Below are 25,778 nucleotides of genomic sequence, written 5' to 3'. Positions count from 1 at the left end.
CAAGTCCATCTACCATCCAAGTTTAGCTGAAAAGCGACTTACAGTTGAGTTAGGTGTCATAAGAGAGTCTTGCATGAAAATGACCTTTGACCTTACCATGTGACCTCAGACTGCAGCATAACATGCAGGTCCCCCAAGTCCATCCAACATCCAAGTTTGGTTGAAAAGCGACTTATGGTTGTGGAGTTATGTGTCATTACAGGTTTGTGACGGACGGACGACATTTGGATCCCTAAGTCTCACCTTCACCTCTTGTGAGCGAGACAAAAATAAACTGGAAAATGAATATTGAATCTGAAAACAACTTCTAATTATATAGATAGGTGGAAATATCTTTCCAAAATATTACTCTCTGACTAGGGCCAAGATGTAAATTTTTATTTTAACAAATGGCAGACTGAAAACTGGAAATGGAAATCTCAATATTTTTGTGCATGTGCGTATGTGGGGGGGGGGGGGGCTTCTAACAATTTATTTCCATGTATGCAAAATACTCAAATGTTTTTCTGTATTTTATATTTCCCCATTTTCAAATCACATTTGATCAAATAAATGTAACCTGTGTTTGAAATATGTAATATCAGTCTGATTTCTTTAACCAAGTGCCGTTTCAGCTGGCAAATCAGATATCCAAAGGGCCGATTCTCCCACGAGGTCACTACTGAAGCTTTCACTTTTGCTGGGATGCTAAAAGCAATCAAAATAAAGATAAACCTTTCATAACAATTTCTGAACTCAAAACTGCAAAAACTTTGGGCTTGGCTTCAAATAGTGGATTTTTAATCATTTTCCAACATTCTTATCTCTTGCCTAATGTTCACCTTTCATATGAAAAAAAGTTAGGCATGTCACCATCGCGAGAAAGAGTTGATATCAAATCAACTGCCTACCCCCCCAAAAAAAAAATACACAAATAAAAGGAGTAATAAATTTCCTCTATTCAGTTGATGATGATGATGAGATTGACAAGACAAAAAATGAGGTACTGACATAGCATTGCATGACTACCGACACAAAGAAGAGTAGGTGGGACTACAGTTGGTATTATTTCCTGCACTATGATCAACTTGATATTAAAAATTCATTGCAAAATACTTCCGATAAAGCCAACAAGTCACACTGATGCAATAATATCAAACAAGATATAAAAATAAAGCATACTCTATAACGTAAATGCCATTTGTTGCACAATTAATATACTTGCACTGTATCTAATCACTGAGCTAGATGTTTTAACAAGACATATGGGGCTTAAGTGATCACAAATAAAAAATAACTGAAAAAAGCTGATGTGTTAAAAAAGGTTGAAGTGTTCAAGAAGCTGAAGAACGTTGGCAAAAAGCTTAAGTGTTGACAAAATTAGATTGGAAGAGCTCCCATACTTTTGTATGAGCTTAAAGCTGAAAATAAAAATAAATTTGAAAAAAGCTGAAATCATCTAAAATTCAACTCTCACACTCGTTATGCACAGATTTTGCCTGAAAATTTTTGCCTGCAATTTATAATTAATATAAACAAGAAAATATGTAATAATAGGGAGAAAGAATGAATAAAAAAAAGGCCATCCAATTTGCTTTGACCCCAAGCATATATAAGTCCCTGATTCTCATAATCTTTCATGTTTCACTCATTATTTAATACTGTTTCTTAATCCCCTGCATAGGGAATATAACAAGCACAGAACTACTCCATCTTTCAAATATCAACTCCAAAAAATCACATATTCAACCACATATTGTGTCATCAAATACAAATTGTGTCAATAAACAACACCAGAATGTCACAAGACAAGGAATTTTAGATTTTGACTCAAAGATGCGTTGTTTCATAAGCAGCCACAAAATGAAATAAATAACACAATGAAAATGAATTTAGCAAGTAACATGGTACAGAGTAAGGAATCACCTGACATAAATTCAGTCACATGACAAATTCTGTCACACGACATTTATTCAGAGTCACATAATATACATCCAGAGTAACATGACATGAACACCGGGTCACATGACAAAGCCAGAGACACATGACATAAATTCAGAATCACAGGGTATGAATTCACAGTCACATGAAATGTATGCAGAGTCACATGACATGTATTCGGAGTCACATGACACAAATAAGCCACATGGCATATCACTTTGTAATAGAGCACACATAGCAAACACATACTTACAGCTGTTGATCCCACAATACATTGCTTCAAATAAATAACATTAAACATGCTAGTCAGACTGCCGTGTTTTAAGAATGTTCAGTTCATGTTCTTGGTCACGAGGCTATAACTGTTGCTCGGCAACGCTATTGTGCGACGCCCTCGATGCGACGATGTCGGCAACCGTCACTCCCACACTACTTCGTCTCGTTGACATGCCCGATATCGTCGTCCAGCGATGTGTCTTTGGGTCATAACGTTCTGCACTGTTCAGACTACTACTTCCGTCGTTACCCCCGACAACGTAGAGCTGGCCATCAAGAGCTATTGCATCATGGGTGCTCCTGAAATGACATAACACAAGGAAAGAATAACATATCTACCTTTTTCTGTACCATCCTTTTTTTCCCTCATATTTCTGTTCAAGCCAAATTATAAAATGTGTATTGAATCAAATAACATATTAGGAAACTGTATAGGCTCTTTTGCAGTGAAAGAGGGTTATTAAAAGAAAAAACTTAGGGTAAGGAGGAACTCAAATTTAGCCCCTTTTCTTCTAATCCCTCCTGCTTCTGTGATTTTCCCTGCCATGACCATACACATAATTTTGGCTTTAACCAAAAAAGACCAGCGGGGGATGATTGGGCAGATTCAGCTCCCGCTCTGAAGTTTTCAACAACTTCACGACAAAATAAATAAATCTGACATCATTCCTGCATTCTACATGACAGGCTTGCATGTGTATCAAGTTGGTTGAATTCAGGTGATAAATGGCAGAGAACTGTCTTAGCAGTAATGGTATACGTGACCTAATTCTTCTCTGCTTAAATCAGACATACCAATGTAGATTTCAACTAACCTTCGTATTGACATAGAGGGCAGTGGTTCCCAGAGGTTTATCTCGGGATTGAAGCTCTCCGCACTGCTCAGGCACATGGCTCCATCGCTTCCTCCGACGACAAAGAGCTGATTGGCTATGACGGCCACGCCCATACTGACTCGTCGGTTGATCATGTTTGGGATGGAGGTCCAGGTGTTTGTCCGTGGGTCGTACTTCTCGATACTCGAGAGGTGAGTGGATCCATCATAACCCCCTACTGCATACAAGCATCCACCTGAGCAAGGAAAGATGATACATATTTACTGCTAACAGTAATCTCCAATTTTCTAATCTTGATAATCAGAGCTAATTTCAGCATCAAATGACTATACAACTGTGGATCACATTCTATAAATTTGCAGCAATATTTTTATCTTTGGTCTGTGAAATAAATGCAACAATTGCATTCAGCCTATCTTTGGTCTGTGAAATAAATGCAACAATTGCATTCAGCCTATAATAATGAATTACCAAATGAATGTACCAAATCTAGATCTTTAATAAGGTGACAATTAATCATGATATTTTGAAGTTTCAAAGATTTTCTCATGACATAATTGTATTCCTTTACCTTAAATCTTCAAATGACTTACCCAAAGCAGCAACCTTGACATATCTCCTCCTGGCTGACATGGGTGTTATCGACGTCCAGGAGTTGGTCAGAGGATCGTATCGTTCAGCACTGTTCAGGCAAGACGCACCATCGTACCCACCTACAGCGTAGATAAGACCATTTAGTACGGCCACACCCAGAGAGCTGCGCTTGGTGCCAAGTGGGGCAAGCTCGAACCAGGAGTGTGTTTGGGTGTTGAAGCACTCCACTGAAGCCAGGTCATGTGAGCCATCATAGCTGAATGGAATAATATACAATAATAATGATGATTGTATGTATATAGCACTGTCCAAAGGATACAACGTTCTATTAATAGCATAAAACAACTTTAGGTTTCTATATATACATGTGTGTTTTAAGATGCTTTTTGAAGCGGTCAAGAGAGGAGATGTTTCGGAGAGTTGGAGGGAGTTTGTTCCAAATACAAAGGGCAAGATATTCTACCTTCGTGGACCATCAATTATCATCATATGTTTATACAGTTTCTTCAACAATCAAGATGATTGATACCCCCAATATGGCCAAAAGTCATTGACCCTAAATGACCTTTGACCTTGGTCAAGTGACGTGAAACTCAAGCGATATTCAGTAACAATTGATCAACCTTACATCCAAGTTTCGTGAACTAGGTCCATATATTTTCTAAGTTATGATGACATTTCAAAAACTTTACCTCAGGTTAAGATTTTGATGTTGACAGCGCCGCACAGCTGCCGTCGGAAAACCGGCGCCTATAGTCTCACTCTGCAGTGCAGGTGAGACAAAAATGACATTTTAGCCATTATATGTATTGGAGTACATGGAAGAGCAGACCTTGCCTTACATCACTATGACATCACATATGCAGCAAATTTGATCTCTCAATGGGTAGAGTTCTTATTGTTTGCTCCAATATTGTTCTCACTTTCACCTATCAACTTGTCTGATTTGTCTTTTTCCTTTAAAAACAAGTTTTTATTTGGGTCGGATCCCCCTTTAAGTGCCGAGTTAGCTGGCACCCACAGAGCATTCAATCATCTAAAGACATGCTTATCAACATACCCTCCTATGGCATATATGATCTTGCCGATGGCTGCAGCTCCGAGCCTGGCTCGACGGGCGTTCATCGTTGGCATGGGTCTCCATGAGTTGAGGAGAGGGTCGTAACATTCGCATTCATTATGTATAGCAAATAGGCTGCCTCCACCTGGGGGAGTGAGGGAGAAAAATAAAATTGAGGTAACGCATAGATGCTACTTGGGATAACTTCTGAATGTTTCCATGGTGAAGAATAGTGTAGCAGGTTTCACGGTACACCATGTATCTTTCTTAGGCAAGCGTTGGTCCTGAAAAGGACCACCCAGTCTCGACGTTTCTTGTCGTCTTTTCCTGAAGACGACGGGCATTCTGAAGACGACAAGAACACACTCGTCGAAATGTCGAGATTCGGTGGTCCTTGTCAGGACCAACACTTACCCCAAAAATATACATGGTGTACCGTGAAACCTACTGGACTATGCTACTTGGGACTTTTTGATTGGCACTTTTCCTAGAGGATTGCTATGTAAATACATCGTAACAGTTTCTGCAGCCCAATGATGAAAGGAAGCAACTCTGTGGAATGACTTTCTTTAATAGGGAAATTTATGGCTTGGGTACTATTATCGGCTCATGACAACTGGGCCATGTTACAACTGATCCGATCAATCGTAACTCTATGGAAATTTATCAGCGTCATAATTTTGTCTACGAAAAAATTTGCACAATGTCCTTTTTATGCAAAGAGAAGCATAGTGAGTTTTCAAGAAAACAATGAATGCATGAATATACATCACAGCTTGAAAATATTTTGAACAAACATGCATAATAGATGTTGACGTTGCTGGCCATCCATAGCTGCGATTGATGGGATCAAACGTAACTCTTTGTACAACAGGGCCCAAATATCAGGATTCATGGCAATTTCACCCAATTCGTGACGTTGGTTGGAATGTATTTGGTCACATGATGGGGGTGAGACCAATCATCTGATCAGCTTATCATTATGATGGATATAACACAAATTACCTCAAGAACGAAACCATACTGACCTACTGCAAATAGTACTGGCACTTGAGAAGGATTCTGGCGTAACCTCGTCCTGGGGGACTGGAGAGTTGATCTTTGTTCTGGTAATAGATGATATTTCATGGCCTCTATTAGGAGATCTTTGCACCCGTTACACTGCTGGACAATAGGATGTGCCTCCACTTGTGTGACGAGGAAGTCTCGATTCAGGAGGGGCAACCTGACGCATCGCAACAGCTAGAGGTGGGAAGAGAAGAGCGACATTACCGAAAGCTTTCACTATTACATAGGTGTTGTGGCTCAGTGGGTAGGTCTTCGGACTTTGAACAGCAAGGTCCTGGGTTCAAATCCCACCGCAGCACTAGCGTCCTTTCCTTTATCTACGTTTGCCACTCTCAACCCAGGTGTAGTAAATGGGCACCCGCTAGGAAGGAATTCCTTGAATGATCGATGCGTCCAATCAGGGTAGCCGTGCTAAAGCTGGGGTAATAGTATACAGCGCTTAGAAACATTTGTATTAAGCGCTATATAAATGTTGCCTATTATTATCATTACCATATTAAGGGTCAAGAATTCGGTAAACTGCCAATTCGTCTATCGCCAACTCATCCACTCAACACATGGTCTTCTTTCATTGAGTCTAATGCCATCCGTCCATCAACATTTCGTCTAACAACCGTTTCGTCCATTAACCATTTGGTCCAATCATCACTTTGTCTAATCACTATTTCGTCTATGACCATTTCGTCTCATAACCAGCTGGTCTAATATCCATTTCATTTTGATTAATTTTGCCCAATTAACACTTACTCTAATCAGACCAAATGGTATATGGACTAAATGGCTATTGGACCAACTGGTTATCAAATGGAATGGCACTAGACTAAATGAAAGTAGACCATATGGTGAGTGGACGAACTGAAGGTAGACCAAATGATAGTAGACGAGTTGGCAATTGGATGAATTGGCATTAGACCAATTGGAAATAAACCAAGAATTCCATGCAAGAAAAATGTCGATATGAATCAACAGAGAAAATCAAACAAGCATAATGAAAATTCCATCCAAATTGGATGTAAAATACAAAAATTATAACATTTCAGTGTTTTGCTTAGTTGTCACAAAACAGTAATATTCACAACAAAGTGGCATGTATGCAAATAGAGAGTTGATGATATCCATAACTAAAGTGTATTTCTTTTTTTGTTTGTTAAAATGATATAATATTTCAATGTTTACAAATTTGACAATAAGGACCAAAATGACTGAGTGATAAAAGTGTTAAAAAACTTGTAATTCCACATGTTCAGGGAGGAATAAAACTTGCTTTCACAGGACAATGAGGAGAAAATTAGAATATTTAACATTTCATATAATTAAATACAAAAGAAATACTGAGTGAGTGATGTAATCAGTCCCCTCATTTGCAAACATACTAGGGTGTGCATATACATGATGTAACTGTTTGTGAAATTAAGCAAAACTTAAAAAATGTTATGACTTTCTGATTTTATCATTTCCCATTTTATTAGCAGTGTTCACTCCATTCAAGAATTTAATTCTACCAGATACTCCCATTCGCCTTACCTGGGAGGTGAAATACCAATGAAATCACTGTTAAACCCTTGGGGCACTGTAGTGGCAGATCCAGAATTCCATGGGGGGGGGGGGAGCGGCAGAAAATCCGTCAAATTTGTTTGACAATTTCTTTTTTACTCGACAAATTGGTCTTATCCATTAAAAAAATGCAAATGTCATATGTCAAAATTTGACAGGTAACACATAACAGGAAAAGAAAAAACCCAAATAAATAAAAAGGTTATAAATTATAACAAATCAAGGGGGGGGGGGTCAATTTTTCCATAGAATTTTCATTGATTTTTACCTGACTGACTGAGTCTTTTCTTTCTTCTTCATTGAATTGAAGCCATTGTATAACAGCACTGAATACTTCTTCTTCCGACGTAACATTCAATTGCTCACTAGACACCATCTGCTCAACCTGTAAAGTAGAATTAAAAGAAAAGAGCAGAGTAGATTCCAGTTTTGATGATCAAGTAGTAATCTTGTTTTTATCTTTTAAACATCTATTTTGGGGGCATATTTTTTTCATTGTAAATTTCAATATTGTCAATATGTATATGTTTTAAAATCATATCTATAATAATTCTTGTACTATTTTTCATGTCCCTTTTAATTTCTTGAATTGGAATAACTGGTTCATGAAATGAATTGAATAATTCATAATTTTCATTGTAAATTTCAATAATGTCAATATTTGTATGTTTCTAAGTCATATCTATAATAATTCTTGTACTAATTTTCATGTCCCTTTTAATTTCTTAAATTGAAATAATTAATTCATGAAATAAATTGAATAGTTTAATAAAGCAATCCAATGTCTTTGTTTGTAAATAACACAGGATGTCAAAAATACCATAAACATTGCATTGCATTCATGGATATAAAATATCATCTTTTCATTGTATCTCAAAGCATCCTACAGCCTCAATAGCACAAATAAACCTAAGAATCCTGACATCAATGAATGCAGGTCTATAATATGCTATATTCAACTCCAAATCATGCACTATAATGTATTATATGCATCCTCATACCTCCTGTTGTGGAAGCTGTAGGAATTCCTCTGTATTGACCACATGGCAGAAGTTATACAGAGCATACTGTCTGGATGACTGCTCTAGATCATAGCAACCGTGTGTGTCTGCAAACCTTCGGATTCCTAAACAGTTTGTCGGGTCAAGCTGACCAACTAGGAACTTACAGCAAGCATCTCGGACGCTCTCCATCTGAAGTAGGCTGGCCGCTGGGAGTAGAGCCTATTCAGAAAGAGTAAATCATGTAATCTTAGGCAAGAAATTACTTTTTATTCAATAAAATAATCATCTTTTTCATAAACCTTGACTATTATATAGCAGTAAACCATTTCGGGAAGTTCCAACTTTCAGGCAGTCTGATGTACACAAACACATACGCGGAAGTCCATGAGAATGGGAATGTATGTAGTTGATAGGGAGGCCAGGCACATTCCATGAACAGAGACGCTGGACAATATAAACTTTCTACATTATAATTCTCACAGACTTCCATGTTGCCGATACTACCACCATAACCAGTCGTTCAATGGATGCTGTTTTGATATGTAACAAAATATAGTCTGACTGACTACCATGCTTTTGACTTCTGGGCTGATCAAAATTCCCTGATTTTTTCCAATATTTGAGGCATTTTCCCCTGATTTGAGGTATTTTTTAAAATCAAATTCTCTGATTTTTCCCTGACTGGCAAAAATTGAATAATTTTCCCTGATAGTGATAGGCTAGGAACCCTGAGGATCTTTAGTGTGATTGTTTTTCAGCATGGAATTCAGGATTTCACAACACTGTTGATTCCATTAATCACATGACTACCTTCATTTCGTCTAACAACCATTTGGTCCAATAAATATTTAGTCCAATAATCACTTTGTCTAATCACCATTTCGTCTAATAAAAAGTTGGTCTAATACCCATTTTCTTTTTATTCATTTCGCCCAATTAAGACTTTGATATCAAATTAGACAATGGTTTATGGAGTAAACGGCTACTGGAACAACTGGCCATAACAAGAAATGGGGAGTGAATGAAATGGCAATTAGACCATGTGGATAGAGGAAGAACTGATGACAGACCAAATGATAGTAGACGAGTTGGTAATTAGACGAATTGGCATTAGACCAATAAGAAATAAACTTGCATAGTTTTACAGATTTTTCTCTTACTACAATTACTACATCATTAACCTTTGACAATTTCACGTTTTCCTTTCCCTTCTGAAAGGCGAAAAAAGAGGAATTTGGGATTAATACCTGGACATTACTCTCTCCAATCATGATCTCAGCAGTATATGCAAAGGAGACTAGCTGATTGACGGCATCGGGGTCAATCTCATGGAGCGTGACCTCTGACCTATGGGATTCTGACATATCACCTGTCACAAACAAACACATACACGATGAACATTAAAATGATGATACACTTAATTATTTTTATAAAAATCACTAGTGCACTCATACAAAGTTAGCATTTCCAAATTCAATGAAATCTTAACTCATGTTCTAACTTTGAAACTATGTAAACTGCAGGACCTCTGTTCAAACACCATTTCCTTAAAAGGATGGTCCGGGATGAAAATATTTATACCATAATAAATAGAGTAGAACTCACTGAGCAAAATGCTGAAAACTTCATCAAATTCGGATAACAAATAATAATGTTCTTGAAGTTTAAATTTAGCAATATTTTGTGAAAACAGTCGTCATGAATATTCATTAGGTGGGCTGATGATGTCACATCCCCACTTTCCATTTTCTTATGTTATGACATAAAAAAATCATATTTTTTTCATTATTTCATACTTGTGTGAATAATATGTCTCCCTTATAATGAAATAAGTTGCAACAATAAATATCTAATGCACTGAATCAGTTGTCAATCCAATTTTTCTAGTTCTTGGAGGAGAAAATTTGTTCTTTGGTATTTATATATGAAATTAGGTTTCAAATTTCAAATTTTCTCCTCCAAGAACTAGAAAAATTGGATTGACAACTGATTCAGTGCATTAGATATTTATTGCTGCAACTTATTTCATTATAGGGGAGACATATTATTCACACAAGTATGAAATAATAAAAAAAATATGATTTTATGTAATAACATAAGAAAACGGAAAGTGGGGATGTAACATCATTAGCCCACCTAATGAATATTTATAACGACTGTTTTCACAAAATATTGCTAAACTTAAAAATATAATAACTGTTATAATTGTTATCCAATTTTGATGAAATTTTTTGGCATTTTGCTCAGTGAGTTCTACTCTATTTATTAAGCTAAGAATACTTTCAGCCCGGACCATTCCTTTAAAATTCTGAAAACACATTTACTATGCAAGTTTGTTTACCCATACATGTAACATACATGTAGGTACATGTATGTATCTTATTTATTTAATATTAAAGCGCATACATGCAGCATGTACAAAGCAGTGATGGTGTCATTAGTTTCATGAAAATATTGTGTTTATTATATACAAGGGTAAATCAAAATACTCAGGGGCCTGAAGACAGGTTTAACTTAGTCCACGGTCTGTGCTAAAATTATGAAAAGCCAAACAGGCATTTAATTATCTTTTGGGAGCTGATACATTTAACCTGAGCTATTGTTATAGATTTATGTAACAACTGGCTTTCCATAGTTAAACCACAACTTAAAACCAGAGTTTAAAATAAACCCGACTTCAGAATATGGACCAAGGAGGTATTATATTTTACAAGGACCAAATATTCTTAATGATGAAGTAAAAGATTAACTTAAAGATAATGGCATTGACTTACTTGTAAACATTGCATGGAAATAGGCACTACATGAAGCAAGGACCAGCCTATGAGCTCTGATCTCATTATCCGCAACCTTCAGGACGATATCACACAGCGCCCCCTGTTGTCGCATCTTGTCCATGGCAAGGAAGGAGTCGTTGGTGTGACGCTGGGCATGGTGGATAATGTAAACGCCGGAGGACTGCCCCCCGCTGCTGCTGCTTCCGGAGCTGCCGCTACTGGTGGGGCTGAGACACTGAGAGGGGGCGGAGGGGCTCAAGGGGGAAGGCGAGGTCATCAGTCCCAAGGCAGAACTAGGGCGTTGAACCCCGGCTGATGACCCTCCGCAGGACACTCCTCCCCGTGTGGTGCCGGAGGTGTTGACTTGCAGCGGCCCCAGCTCCATCGTGCGATTCCTGTCAAACCAAAATAGAGAAGGACTTGTGAAATTGATATAATAAATGTTATCAGAAGGGACTAATAGGCAGATATATGTAGTTTTATCATAAATGTCACCATAGGGTCCACAATAATAATTCACTGGTTAAATACAACATATCACACTAACAAATGGTCAGCTTCTTATTTCAGCATTTAAGTCAAGTAGAAGCTCTTTTTATTGGGGGGGGGGGAGAGTCAATTCTTCATAGGTACATGTAGTTGATTCCAGATTTCCAGTTTTTGGGAGGCAATCATAAACTACAGTATGTTTTTTATCCTTTTAGCAAGAAAGAAGCCAAAACATTTTTTTTATTTTATTTTTGCAGCAAGAGCAATTTTCCACAGAAACTCCCTGAGCTCAACAAACAACTCAGATACATTATCAACAACATAACAAGCCTCAACTTAAGAATGTACTGAAGTCTGCACTAATTCACCTAAATCTTCTGTATGCAGCCATTTGGAGGTCCAATCTATTTCCTTTTGTCCAACTCAGATTGCTCGTTCAATCACAAAATGACACAGCTCTGAAGAACACTTCAGCATCAACTCTTAACACTGGCATGATCTCTTTGATCCTTTGAGAAGTTCACAAGATAATCCTCGCTCCAACCATGGATATATTTATGCTTCAGCGAGTCCATGAATAGTTTTGTAAAATATATCATATCACACCAAAGGTAGAAGTCACGATGGGCAACAGATCACAATAAATCTTTCAGATGGATGGCTTGCCTTTCAATTGTACAGTCCCTTCAAGCGCTCCCCAACAGAGATCACTTTTTTATAGTTGACAAATTATGCCTACACATACAAAGAATGTGGATTTTGTAACAAATTATTTGTTGTACTTTTAATATCTATGATGGGATGAATTCTTATGAAGGGTAAATTTATGATGGAATGAATTCTGATCAAGTGTATGTAAGGATCATCGGACATGTGTCTTTTATAGAAATTATTGTTGTACTTGTGTTTACAAATATGAAATTTCGGGTTTCTGTAAAAATTTATGATGGGATGAATTCTGGTGTCAGGTATTGTATAAAGGAAAGACATGTGTCTTTTATACAAGTTATTTGTTCTATTTGAGTTTATTTCGGGTACATGTAAAAAAATTCAAGATCTGACAAATTCTGATGAAAGGTATGAAAAGGACAGTCAATAAAGGTGAAAAGCCAATTTAGCTCGGTATCATAAAAACTGATTCAAGATTGATGAGGATTTGAAATGATTGCTTGCCTAGTTCCCTGGCTAGTTGTAAAATAAACATACACCACTTGGAGAATGTGAATGAAATATATAACTTTAAACCATATTACAAGTATGCTCTTTAATAACCTATTGCTTCCTGGTACCAAGTAGTCCTTGCACAAGCCTACATGTATATGAATTACAGAATTCCGAATTCAACAGTACATATGTAGAGTACCTAAATCAGTCCCATTCACCACGTCCCTCACACAGAATGCAAATTAATCAGTCCTCTGTTTAATTGCTTTCAAACAATATGCTCTCACAGAGCAGAAGTAAATCGGGGCAAACAAGTCACCAATATTCAATGCTTAAAGCACATGAGTGAATAAAATAAGAAGCTGATTTATACAACAGGATACCAATTTTAGAGAATCACATGTTACTCCAGATACTAGCCTTGAAGGTAGACAGTCACTCCGATATAGATCAGATATTACCCATTAATCCATAGCTTTCAATAAGAATGGATTACTGAAGGACGAGATAAAACAAAGAATGCATAGAAATCAATGACGAATTAGTCAGTTTTGGTTATCCACGAGGACAGCTGACTGGAGTCTGTTCTGGATGACTGCTGTTACCGCAACAGAAGCATTGATTGATCCTGCTGGTCCTGCTGACCTGTTAATCAACAAACTTCTTTCTTCCCTGGTCGAATCCAATGTGAAGTTTGCAATGTTGCTCTTTGAATAAATAACTTCAATCAGAGTGATACACGGGTCACAAGTCTTTATATGACTTCATGTGTCTTCCAATTGTGCAGATTCACTTGAAGATTCCTCAAAAATTATTGTTGGTTTCCATAGATCTTTCTTGATATGACCTCCTTCATTTTTATTCAGAAGTAAGAAATTATTATGAAGCAGGAACACATCCATAAACCTGGAACTTGATTACAGCTCTGACGGTGTAGGTCATGCATTCAGGAAACTCTACCACAAGGTTCACAAGACCCTGAGAGGGCTGTGACAGGAAATAAGATGACCCCACTGAGCCAAAAGTCACCCGGCAGATCTTCAAGTTTCAAAGAATTAATCGGAAACAACATGTCCAAGCACAGTAGGAAGTATCTCAAGAGCAAAATACACATTGAAACACAACTTTCTCAAAGTTTAACACATGCTCATTTCTGCTCAATATGTTGCTTGGACTTGGTTGCTTCCTAAACACAATAGGAATGAGATACCCGAACCAATGGCCTTGGATACCCTGTGTGTACTCTGGCATCAAAACACAAAGTCAAGACAGTCTGACTGCAAAACAAACACCGATCCACTTGATTTATGAGCCATACCAGGGCATGCGACCAGACATGTGATTATTAATAATAACAGACCTCTCATAAAAAATATGTAAAAAAAAGAAAAACATAACCTGAATACTATGTATGAAAACCAGTTCAAAACAAGTGAGTCACATGGAGATCTGTTATCTCGCTGGTCTTATCTTTAGGTGTCCTTATCATCTAATCAGCTATGACCTCAGGGCCTCAGAGGAAGTCTATGTTTGACCTGAGAAGCTTAGGACAAGATCATCCCGGAGATTAGTCTCTCATCCCAGTTCATACTAGACACACAAAATCAACAAGAAAAACTGAATATTATTGTGCTCATGATGAATGAAAATGGGTGGAGTCTAAACTGGGTGCCTGTAAGCCAAGCTATGTACATGTGCATGTCAATGGGGGAAGTTTGATGCAGCGGATTGAAGTTCGAGGCTTCGAAAAATGGTCACATCTTTCCGCATGATGATCTTAGAGGTCGGTCCCGGGCATAAAAATAATGATATCTGGGGCCTGTTGCATTAAACTTTTGCAATAAAAAAACTCTGGCATACAAAATTACACCATTGAAAATTACACATTTAAAAAAAGTTTCATGCAACGGGCCCCTGATACATGCACAGTATCTAAAAATAATAAATTACACACAAACATACATGTACAGCTGTATGACTATAATTACCGGTATACAAGCCTACAAAAAAAATGTACAGCATTCAGGCAATTCGAGCCTGACTCAACTTTTCATGAGGGAGAGCAAGTGGATGTTTTTGATGGCAGGGAGGGGGAGGGAGCAGGGATTACCTAGATGGTGACGTTTTGCCTCAATAAACAGCCCTGGTGGGTTTATACAAGACCCAGATTTCCATTTATGATTATTCTTCTTTTTTACCTTTTGTCCTTTTCCCTTCCTATTTGTTTACTTCTTGAAAAGACACTGGGAGGGTCACCTCATACCCATCCCATCCCAATGTAACACTGCTCTTACAAGGTGGGGGCGAGGGGGAGGGGCACTCGCAACTCAGTATATAATGCATAGTGCATATGTGCCGCAGAGGGGACCCCCATTTTTTACACTCAAATTTCCATTCCAAGGCAAAGCATTTTTGTCATTTTTGAGAAAAAGAACAAAGAAAGCTGCTCCAAAGCATTGCATTTTCTTCTTATCGAGAAAAAAGAAAAAAATCTGCTCCAAAGCTTTGCATGTTTTTCATTACGCCATTCTGATCGCATTAATCTGATACAATGAACTGCAATTTTGGTGAAAAGTGGCTGCAGAGCGCTGTCCAACCATCGCCTCTGCTCGAGCGCACCTGGCGAATGCTGTGCTAGCTGCATCATGCCCGTTCCTTTGGCATGCACCCATCTCTGTACATGCTGGCGATCCGTTCCAAGGACCGCCGTTTTCACAAACATTTGTAGTTCCGAAGCCCGTTCCGAGGACATTCCTTTTTACAATAAGCCCGATCCAAGGCCCCCGGTTTTTGTCTCGCCCGCGGCACACCCCTACCACTTTTTTGGTCGAGTGCCCCCCCCCGGGCAACTATGTACATGTAGATATTTAAGGTTCCAATGTAATAACATACTGTACATAAAAAATATTTGAAAAAAGAACTGGAGTTAAACATTATCCTCCTCCTCCTACTCCTCACCAATAGAACCACCACCACCACCATCATCACCACCACCATCATCATCACCATTATCATCCTCATCATATTCATCATCATCATCATCAATCATCTTTTTCATAAGCTCATCACCGGGGGGGGGGGGGGGGTGGGCCACTTCCATTCACGAGTGGATACCATGCGCGACCATGGGGTCTCGAAAAGCACCCTAAACACGTAATTTTCATGTTCTGAAAATGCACCCCTTAACAAGTATTGGCGTGTGAAACCCTACCCTTAACAAGTCTTGGAAACAAAACGATACTCTTGGCAAATATTCCCTGAAATGAACCCCTAAACAAGAACAGGAATGTTTTATTGTTATGGGTCCTTCGGTCGTCGGCTTTACCTAATTTGGTTTAGTATGACCCCACCTTCTACACCTCGTGCAAATCGGACTCTAAACATGAAGTGTTGGGGCAAAAATGACATCCTTTATAAAACATTTTAAGTTTGTTTTATCATCCCAGCAAATTCGATCCTAAACACGTAATTTTCCTAGCGAAATAGATACCCTTTTTTCATTATTTTTGTGCTTTTGATATCCTTATCACGTTACGTACGTAACGTGCCCTATCGTGAAAAAGACATCCTTTTTACGTGTTTTTTTGGTCGGGCATGGTATCCACTCGTCAATGTACAGTAAGTGGCCCCCCCGGGGCTCATCACCACTACCATCATCACATTTAATTGACTTCATCCCCCAATCATCATAATCATTATTATCCATCATCATCATCATCATCCCCATCATCATCATCATCCCCATCATCATCATCATCATCCCCATCATCATCATCATCCCCATCATCATCATCACCAAGGTGGTGGTGATGATGATGATGATGGTAATGATACATGTAAATACTGAAATGTAATTGCCTATGAAAGCAATATCACTACATTGTAGCAACAATACATAACTTTAGAATAATACAGGACTTAAAATAGCATAAAAAATAAACAAATTTGTGTCTCATATTCCTTGTTTAGAAATAGAATGATTGTCTTGTGATTAGGTTTTAAATAATAGTTTCTAATCATAAATCATTACTCTAGAGCAATATTTTATGATAGAAACTATTATTTTACTAAAACCATATTGCCTCAGAGCAGGTTTCTTCAAAGTGCACACGATGTGTTTCATGCATACAATGGTCATCTGGTTCAGAATTATTTAAGAAACAAATGAATTGAACAAACCATCAAATGAAAAAATATAAAGATGCAGTCCTTTGGCTTACCTTCTTCTTTTCATGGACGTGCAGCCACAGTGGAGATCGTTGGTTTTATCAATCGCATACCACCATCACAACAGGCAGATGGTCGTGAACTTAGCGCCAAAACCTCACCGAATCATAGACCTAAACAAAAACACAAAGGAACAATTATCACAGAGCATGAAGCGGTGTAGCAACGCACACAATACATGAATGGAACATTACATCGAGGAGGGAAGGAGACTGCCACTCAATCAGAAATGAAATGAGGTCGTTCAGATGTCCCCTTGTTATTGTCCATCAGAGGATAGCCTTTAAACAAGGCCAAATGTCTGATGATGTCTACATAGACATATTAATCTAGATCAGACAAAAAAAACGACTGAAAAGAGACTGGAACCTCATCTGATCACACTTCCACTCAGGTCTTGTCTCTCTTGTCATTGTCTCCTTTTATCACAAGCTCATGAGAAAAGTCTTTTGACAGAATCTTTATTTCTTATGATCATCCCCAGGCATTATTTTAGCTGGTGTTTTCTTCTCTTTCGATGTGCATTTTCTTTGTATTCTGATATTGTTTTGAATGTTGCACAGATTTTTTTTGCATTGGCCGAATTTAATTTGTTATTACATGTACCTGTTGTATTCCTGAAAATTATCTGAAAATAAAAATATCTAAAGTAGTCTTGTCTCAGCCCCTACTTGACAAGGAATATGTCATGAGCTGTGGCCTTGTCAAGAGGCTAGTATAAAGAGGACAATGTTCAGAGCCAAAAGTGGAGGAAGAGTGCGAGCCAGGCCAAACCAATATCACTTGCGATGCTTCTCAGCAGGCCATTTACATGCAAATTAAATGCACGTGCTTTGTGTGTACTCAGGGAGGCAGTCGAAAAAAGAAAACCAACAATAAAATCGAGGCCCTGTGTGGCCAATATGGGGTTGAATAAACACTTTGTTAATTTGAAGAGGAAAACTGTTTCCTACATTCAACAACAATATACCCAGTTTGGTGGGAGCAGAAGAACTTTCAAATATTGGAGCTAAAAGAATCTACTTTTCCCCTTGGGTATGAAGCAGCAATTTTGTAGGATGAAGTAAAATTTGAGCAGGCACAGATACATGTACATGTAGGTTTTAATATGCAAAATCGATCAGCATGAAGAACAGAAAATATCTTGTCATATATTATCTACATGTAAATCTACATGTACCCATACTCCACTATAAACTTGGATGCATACACGATAATCATCTTTGAAACTACAAAGTTCGGCTGTTCAGACACAATAATAATAATAACGGCATATTTACCCAGGTAGCCACTTCAGTTCTGAAAACTGTTCTTCCAGTGGGCCCTGCTATTATCATTACCCCAGCTTGAATGCTCAAGCACCCGATCAAGGTACATGTACATGTACCTTGATCGGGCACTCGAGCATTCAAGGAATTCTTCAAAGCGGGTACCCATTCACCTCACCTGGGTCGAGTGCAGCACAATATGGATAAATTTCTTGCCGAAGGATATTACACAATGTACACATATGCAAAATAACTGTTTTTCTGTTTCTTTTTTTATTTTCTCCCTAGAAAATATCATTTTCCAAGGAAACATACAATCTAATGCAAGTTAAGGCCCTAGTCTAGACCACTGACTGGTGGGAATTCCGGGGGGGGTCCACTTCCATTGATGAGTGGATGCCCAGCGCGGCACAAAAAGAGTAAAAAATACATCTTTCTCAAGATTGGGCATGTTTAATAAGTAGTACGTAACATAATAAGGGTGTAAAAAACACTAAAATACTGAAAGGGTATTTTTGCTATGAAAGCTACGTGTTTACAGTCAAATTTGCGAGTGAATAACAAAGACTATTCTAATGGCTTCTAAAAAGAATGTACTTTTTGCCCCAGCAGTCAACACTACGTGCTTAGACTTAGAGTCCGATTTGAGCAAGGTGTGGGAGGTGGGGCGGTACTAAACAAAATGTAAGAAAAGGTAAGGCCGAGGTCCATGATCACATCCATGACAAAACAAGATATCTGTACTTGTTTAGGGGTACGGTTTTGTTTCCAATACTTGCTAAGAGTAGGGACTTTCAGATGCCAATACTAGTTAATGATACATTTTCAGAATATGGAAAATACATGTACTTATTTAGGGTGCTTTTTGAAACCCCATGGTTGCACCTGGTATCCACTCGTCAATAGTAGTGCCCCCTTTTTTTCATTTTGTTACTACTTGATGAAAGACTGTTGATCTTTTTTGGAGCTTAATCAACATCAAAGAAAATTTGGTGCACATAATTTCCACAAGAAAGGATCACTAGTCACTCATAAAAGTTGCTTGTAACCTTAATAACAGCTTTATGAAACACCTACCAGGACCCCGTCTTATAAAGAGTTATGATCGATCCAATCAATCATAACTCTATGGAAATCTATCCGTACCGTATCATAATTTCAGAAAATTTATAAAATGTTCTTTGTAATGTCCTTTGTAAACAAAGGAAAACATACCAGATTGTCAAGAAATCAATGACTTTATGGATATACATTCATATCTAGCACAATTTTTGAAAAAACATGCATTTCATATGTTGACTTTGCTGGCTTTCCATAGTTGCGATTGATTGGATCAATCGCAACTCTTTGTAAGATGGGCCCCAGGACTCATCTTTATTTGTTCCCCCCCCCAAGAACACTCTGGAGTGTACAGGACGTTAAAAAGAGAAAATTTGAGTGATAATCTTTACATTAAATTTCAAACAAGACTCACCAATTTATCAAGAAATACAAATGCTCTCGATGATCCGAGTAATGAACTGCTCAGTCCAGTGAGAACAAAAACAAAATAGCTAAGTGAATTTTTTACAAGGATACAAATACTATTTTACAGTTTTTGACAAAAATGTAAGGAATTTTGTTATTGCCTAATATTTTTAGAATTTGTTTTGGTGTTATTCAAAAATAATCCTTGAAGCATGTCATTGCCCTTTGTCAACTGAAATGATTACCATCAATCAAGTGGAATATGATATGATGCATGACATGTCATTAAAGGCCCAGTGTATAATTACAATTTTTTTTTCATGGTGTATTATTAATAATATTGAAAGATCTATAAGGGACCCCTCTGTAAAACAGCGTTGATATGTTATCAACGCTGAGTAGGGCAATTCCTCCGTCAATTTAATGATCGTTTCTTTGTAACTGTAAATGTATCTATCGTAATTTTTTAATTGACGGAAAATAAATACAATACAATCTATGTACATGTAGTATACATACAGAAGTACATTGTACAGTACATTATTTTCCTTTATCTTTCCAATATTTCTTATTTTACATCCGATTTTGATGAATTTTTCAGCGTTATGCTGGTTTGATTTTTCTCTATTTATTCAAATCAAAATCTTTCTCATATGAACTTGACCTTTAAATTGTTAAGGATGCATGGATACTCCATCTGTGTACATGGATTTAATGATGTCTTTAAGTTTAAAGGACAAGTCCAACCCAACAAAAAGTTGATTTAAATAAAATGAGAAAAATCCAAGTAACATGTTCACTGAAAATTTCATCGAATTCAGTTGTAAAATAAAGAAGTTATGGCATTCTCAAGGTTTGCTTAATTGCACAAAGCAGTTACATGAATATGCACATCCTGGTCGGTATGCAAATGAGGGAACTAATGACATCATTATATGAAATATTCTAATTTTCTCTTCATGGTAATGTGAAAGAACTTTAAGTTTTACTTTTCCCTGAATACTAATACAATATGTGGAATTACCATTGATTTAACATTTTGTGGTTCAGTCAAATTGGTCCTTTTTGTCAAATTTGTAAAATCTGAAATATTGTGTAATTCAAACAATAAAAAACAAAATAAATAGTGAGGGACATCATCGACCACCTTACTCGCAAGTCGCTGAGTTCTGCATATAAATATTTTGTGAAAAATAAGCAAAACTTTGCATATAACTTTCTTACTTTACATCCGATTTTGATAAATTTCTAACATTATGCTTGTCAGATTTTTCTCTATTGATCTCAAATCCACATTTTTCTGGGTTTGAATTGACCTTTAAAGTTGAGAAAATTGTACGAAATGGTTTGTCAATAAAACGTAGGTGGTTAATAACTGGTCCAAACAAAGATGAGGCTTTGGAATGTATACGCCCACTGGGGCTTCAGGTCAATGAGGTCATAATAGGATATAATCATTAACCATAAAATACATGTAAACAATCTTTGAGTCATACTGTATGTATTTCAGTGTAAACAAATATCAGATCGTTGTTGTAAGTTTTCATTTGTTTGTCATTGTTTTTGAGCTCTACATTAATAACTGAAATTAAATGGCCCTTTAATATACATACAGGTTTCTTTTCTTTTGATAGTAATAGACCATGATGGTCAAACAGCTTTTAGTCCTATCTGAAGGACTCAGATTTTAAGGGAAGACTCCTAGCTATAGCCTTTCTAAAAGGAAAGTAATGAATATTGATCGCCTTACAGGTCAATTTCACCCCAGAAAAAATGTTGATTTGAATCAATAGCAAATCAAACAGTAATAACGCTGAAATTTCATCAAATTTGAATGTAAAATAAGAAAGTTATGACATTGTAAAGTTTCACTTATTTTTCACAAAACAGTGTATGCACAACTCAGTGACATGCCAGTGAGAGTCGACGACCTCAGGGGCAGTTTCACAAAAGAACTTTATTAAATATGAATACTTTGTGTCACATGGTAACTTTGGTAACCATGTTCAGCAGCCAATCAAAAACAACTCAAGGTTGACGTCTGGGGCTAGTTTCATCTTTGTCAAATGGAAAGGACAATGGTAACCCAAGGTTCAGCAGCCCAAAATCAAGGTTTCTCTGCTGTGCAATTACTTTTTGTTTAAATGAAACAAGGTCAATGAAGCCTATCAAAGTCATTGATGAGATCATGAGACCCAGTATCATGCTTTTCTGAACTCTTCTGAAAGCCCAGTCACATATAGACACGGATCCTCACGGCAATACCGGCATGATCCGGGGAGGTCGGGATAGTTTTGCCCCAGATGACTGTGAACACGGCATCAACACGACAGCTTCACTCGGATCTACACGGATCATGTTGGTAGAGCACGTCGTCAACACGGGCCTACACGTCAGCTACACGGACCAACACGTCAGCAACACGGACCAACACGTCAGCGACAAGGACCAACACGTCAGCAACACGGACCTACACGTCAGCAACACGGACCAACACGTCAGCTACACGGATCAACACATCAGCTACACGGACCAACACGTCAGCTCAAGGATGAACACGTCAGCTCAAGGATCAACACGTCAGCTCAAGGATCAACACGGCAGCTGTATTGACCAGCACGGCAAATTAAAATTTGCTCATAATAATGAGCTGATATTTATTCATCTATTTATTCATTTTTTTCATCTTTTCTCATCCTTGTCCCAACATTATATTATGTTTTTAAAAAAGATCTCAAAACATCCAATTTGTGATTGAAAACCTTTTTCTTTTTTTGCTTGTCAATTTTTTTTCGGGTACGATATCCTGTATTTGTGATTAAAAACCGTTTTTTTATTTCTATTTTTTGGCTTGTCAAATTTTTGGCGGACGATTTTGCCCCCCTGTGGAAAATCCTAGGTACGCCACTGATTTGATATCACTTTATTGAAATCACAATAAAGGAAATAAATTTTCCAATTCAATAGAAAACATAATAAAAATTAAGATAGGCCCAGGTCATGACACATAACTGTCGATGAAGGGCAGTAGTATAAAACTTAATGTACAATTTCGATGTAACAGGTACAAAACATATACATATACATATTTATAAAAAAAAATGAAATGTGAAATAATAATAACAGACAAAGTTGGGGTAAATATTAGAAAAAAAGAGAAAACGAATTATTCATACATGCACTAAGTTTACAAATATTAGGTTGGGGCCAATCGCCAAAGCGTAAGAAAATATCCTGAATCATTTAATCATCCATTTAATCATAAATAAATTAAGCATGTTTGTGTCAACTGTTTAACAACTACTGAAAAGTTCATAAAGTAAATAGCGTTGTAAAGATTTGATGGGAAAAAAGAACACGGACTGCCACGGATACTCCAGGCAGCCACACGGACCTACACGGCAGCCACACGGACCTACACGGTAGCCACACGGACCTACACGGACCATCCCGGATGGCTTTGCCAACCCGGCAGTCCACGGATGACGCCGGATGTTTTTGACAGTCAAAAACTGCCGTGTTGGCCTCCCGGATGTTCAAGGACCAACACGGACCACCCCGGACCTCCAAGGATGCCCAAGGCGCCAACACGGATCTCTCCCCGGACCACCCCGGATCAGATCCGGGGTCTATATGTGACTGGGGCTGAACTGAAGGAAAATGAAACCTTTGGAACAAGATAGCTTACTACTAAGTATGAAAACATAAAAAAATAAAGTAAAATGTCAACAAAAGTTTGAGAAAAATCACAACATCTTTCTAAAGGGCATGTTATTAGATTTTCAAAGAAAACATAAGTTTGTATCACCAAGTGAAAGAGAAAAAAGAGACATTTGGGGGATACTTTATACATGTAGTCCATCAAAAAGACAGTTGTCACATTGCCAACAGAAGGATCTCCATTGCCCGATTTTTCTCAAACTTTCTTTGCTTTTATTCTTTTATTTTTCTGCTTCCACTCAAGCCCGCTTGTTCCAATTATTTCATTCCCCTTTCAGTTATAGAAATTTATCTTTTCCTTATCTCACCAGGGAAACAATCAACAGAAAAAGCTGGGTGTGATTTAGCCCCATAAACTGTGCTCAAAAGAGCCCTGGACACCAAACACAAAGAAGCCCTGGTCAAAACTTATTGAATGTTGCAGATTTACATGTACTTGTAGGAAGTACATTGTGGTTGTGAAAGTAGCCCCTAGAAACATATTTAAAATAATTGTTTTGGCTGATTCTCACTCTGAATTATCTATTAATCATCTAATCATCATCTTTTTCAAGTTCAAGTATATTTCAATTCTGCAAAACACCATACATGACATGTCATCAAAGAAGTAACAATGAAATAAAAATAGATAGAATGTAGAACTGAGGCAAATATACATACATTGAAAAGCACAGCTTGTAAGACATAAGGTGGTTTCAGACCGCCTCGAAGTTCGCCAGTTCCAGGTATTCTCTGATCGGGAAATTTACCCCGATCAGAAAATACCAGGTATTTTATGTGAAAGCAAACTACATGTACGCGTAATTTCCCCGAAAGAAAATACCTGCTAAATAGTAGGTACTTGGCGAAAATACAAGAACTTTCGTGGGGATTTTTCCAAGGTCGCAGGTATTTTGGCAATGTGAAAGCAAATTACGGGAACTTTTATCCCAGCGTGTTGTTGGGCACGGCGTCGTGGGTGGCTGCTGGACTAGTAATTTTGAATCTCCCGCCTTGCCTGCTTATCAGACCACACTGCGCATGCTCAAACTTCGGGAACTTATCCCGAAGGATGTGTTTCGGGGTGTTGTGAATGCAGGAATAATTAACGGGTATTTTGTAGCCTTAAAAAGTTCTCGTAATTTAACAGGGATTCTTGTGATCGAGGCAGTTTGAAACCACCTATAGATCATCTGTATTATAGTATACAGTGCTAGGATACATAAGACATTAAGCTCCAGTCCAAATCCAATCTGTCTCAGGAGGACAGAGTGAAATATGCAAGCTACTATAGGTCACACACACTCTCCAGCATCACCCCAGTGCCCCAGGGGCGGTCTGGGATCTCATTATTCTTCCCTTTATTGTGGTTTTCTTTTAACAATTCAAAAGATTACAGACAGGAAATTGTATCATAACCATATCAATACACATTGATACATACCCGATCCTTTTTCAATAAATAATAAATGAGCGTGATCGGTTCATCATGGACGGACATTTGATACATTTTGAAAGTTTTGAAGGCTTGTAACAAATTAGGAATAAGATGAACAAGGTTCCTTTGTGTTTTGTAGTGAAGGGTAGGACATAGTATGCTGAATGATGAAAAAAGTTTGTTGCCATGGTTACCTACAAACATAGGTATCCACTAAATGTGCCATATCACGGACGGACATGATAGAAATGTGGTTTTTAGAATTTTTGTACATTTTTATTGTTTCTATCTAAACAGCTTAACATGGACCAATAATTGTTAAGGCAACTAACACTCGGGTATGTTAGCTTCTATGTTCAGCAAATTGAATTCTTAACCAATATCAAAGTTCTGAGAGAATTGCAAATATTTTCCATCACGGACGGACATCCCGGACGGACATCACGGACGGACACAATCAAAATACATTGGAAGTACCCTGTAAGAAGTTCTTAATACTTTCTTGGGGGAACAAATGCTATTGTATTGATGATTTGTACATATCTTAATATTATTAAACATTATTAGTTGCACAATCGAGTTGCTGCAACTTCAATCAAGTTGCTGCAACTTGATTTAAGATGTATAGCAACTTGTTTTCTATGCTAGACGCACAGTATAATCTAGACATATGATTGCTCTAAACACAGTTCTTGTCAAAATAAGATTTTTTTTTTTAAATTGTAGAATACTAGGTTCCAAATCAACAGCTAGTTGATCAATGATCATGTTGATACAAGTATTTTTATGATCTTGATGATTTTTAGGCATTAATTTTCCAAGAGCAAAGAGGGTTTTTTTTAAGGTCAAAAATCTAAATTGAAAAGATCAACAGGTCGCTGATCCTTATGCTTGTTTGTTGGATCAACACTTGTCGGGGCTCTCTTTAAATCCATCT

The 25,778-nt window shown here is 37.5% G+C and overlaps 1 protein-coding gene across 1 annotated transcript in view; it reads right to left on the bottom strand.

Annotated features, from left to right (window-relative positions):
• Nucleotides 1-166: 166 nt before the first annotated feature.
• Nucleotides 167-25,778, bottom strand: part of LOC121428223 (kelch-like protein 17) — a 32,184-nt gene continuing 6,572 nt past the window's right edge. Inside the window, exons 2-11 of the mRNA XM_041624839.1 lie at nt 16,963-17,082; nt 11,087-11,484; nt 9,560-9,681; nt 8,310-8,531; nt 7,577-7,693; nt 5,715-5,928; nt 4,687-4,831; nt 3,626-3,882; nt 3,012-3,267; nt 167-2,496 (exon numbers count right to left, since the gene is read on the bottom strand). Coding sequence (XP_041480773.1) covers nt 2,277-2,496; nt 3,012-3,267; nt 3,626-3,882; nt 4,687-4,831; nt 5,715-5,928; nt 7,577-7,693; nt 8,310-8,531; nt 9,560-9,681; nt 11,087-11,484; nt 16,963-16,976 — 1,965 coding nt within the window. The 5' untranslated portion in view covers nt 16,977-17,082 and the 3' untranslated portion in view covers nt 167-2,276. The remainder of the gene's footprint in view (nt 2,497-3,011; nt 3,268-3,625; nt 3,883-4,686; nt 4,832-5,714; nt 5,929-7,576; nt 7,694-8,309; nt 8,532-9,559; nt 9,682-11,086; nt 11,485-16,962; nt 17,083-25,778) is intronic.

This window comes from Lytechinus variegatus, chromosome 14 (assembly GCF_018143015.1).
Source record: "Lytechinus variegatus isolate NC3 chromosome 14, Lvar_3.0, whole genome shotgun sequence".
In the NCBI taxonomy this organism is placed as follows: Eukaryota; Metazoa; Echinodermata; class Echinoidea; order Temnopleuroida; family Toxopneustidae; genus Lytechinus; species Lytechinus variegatus.
This window is presented reverse-complemented; position numbering and strand designations above follow the sequence as displayed.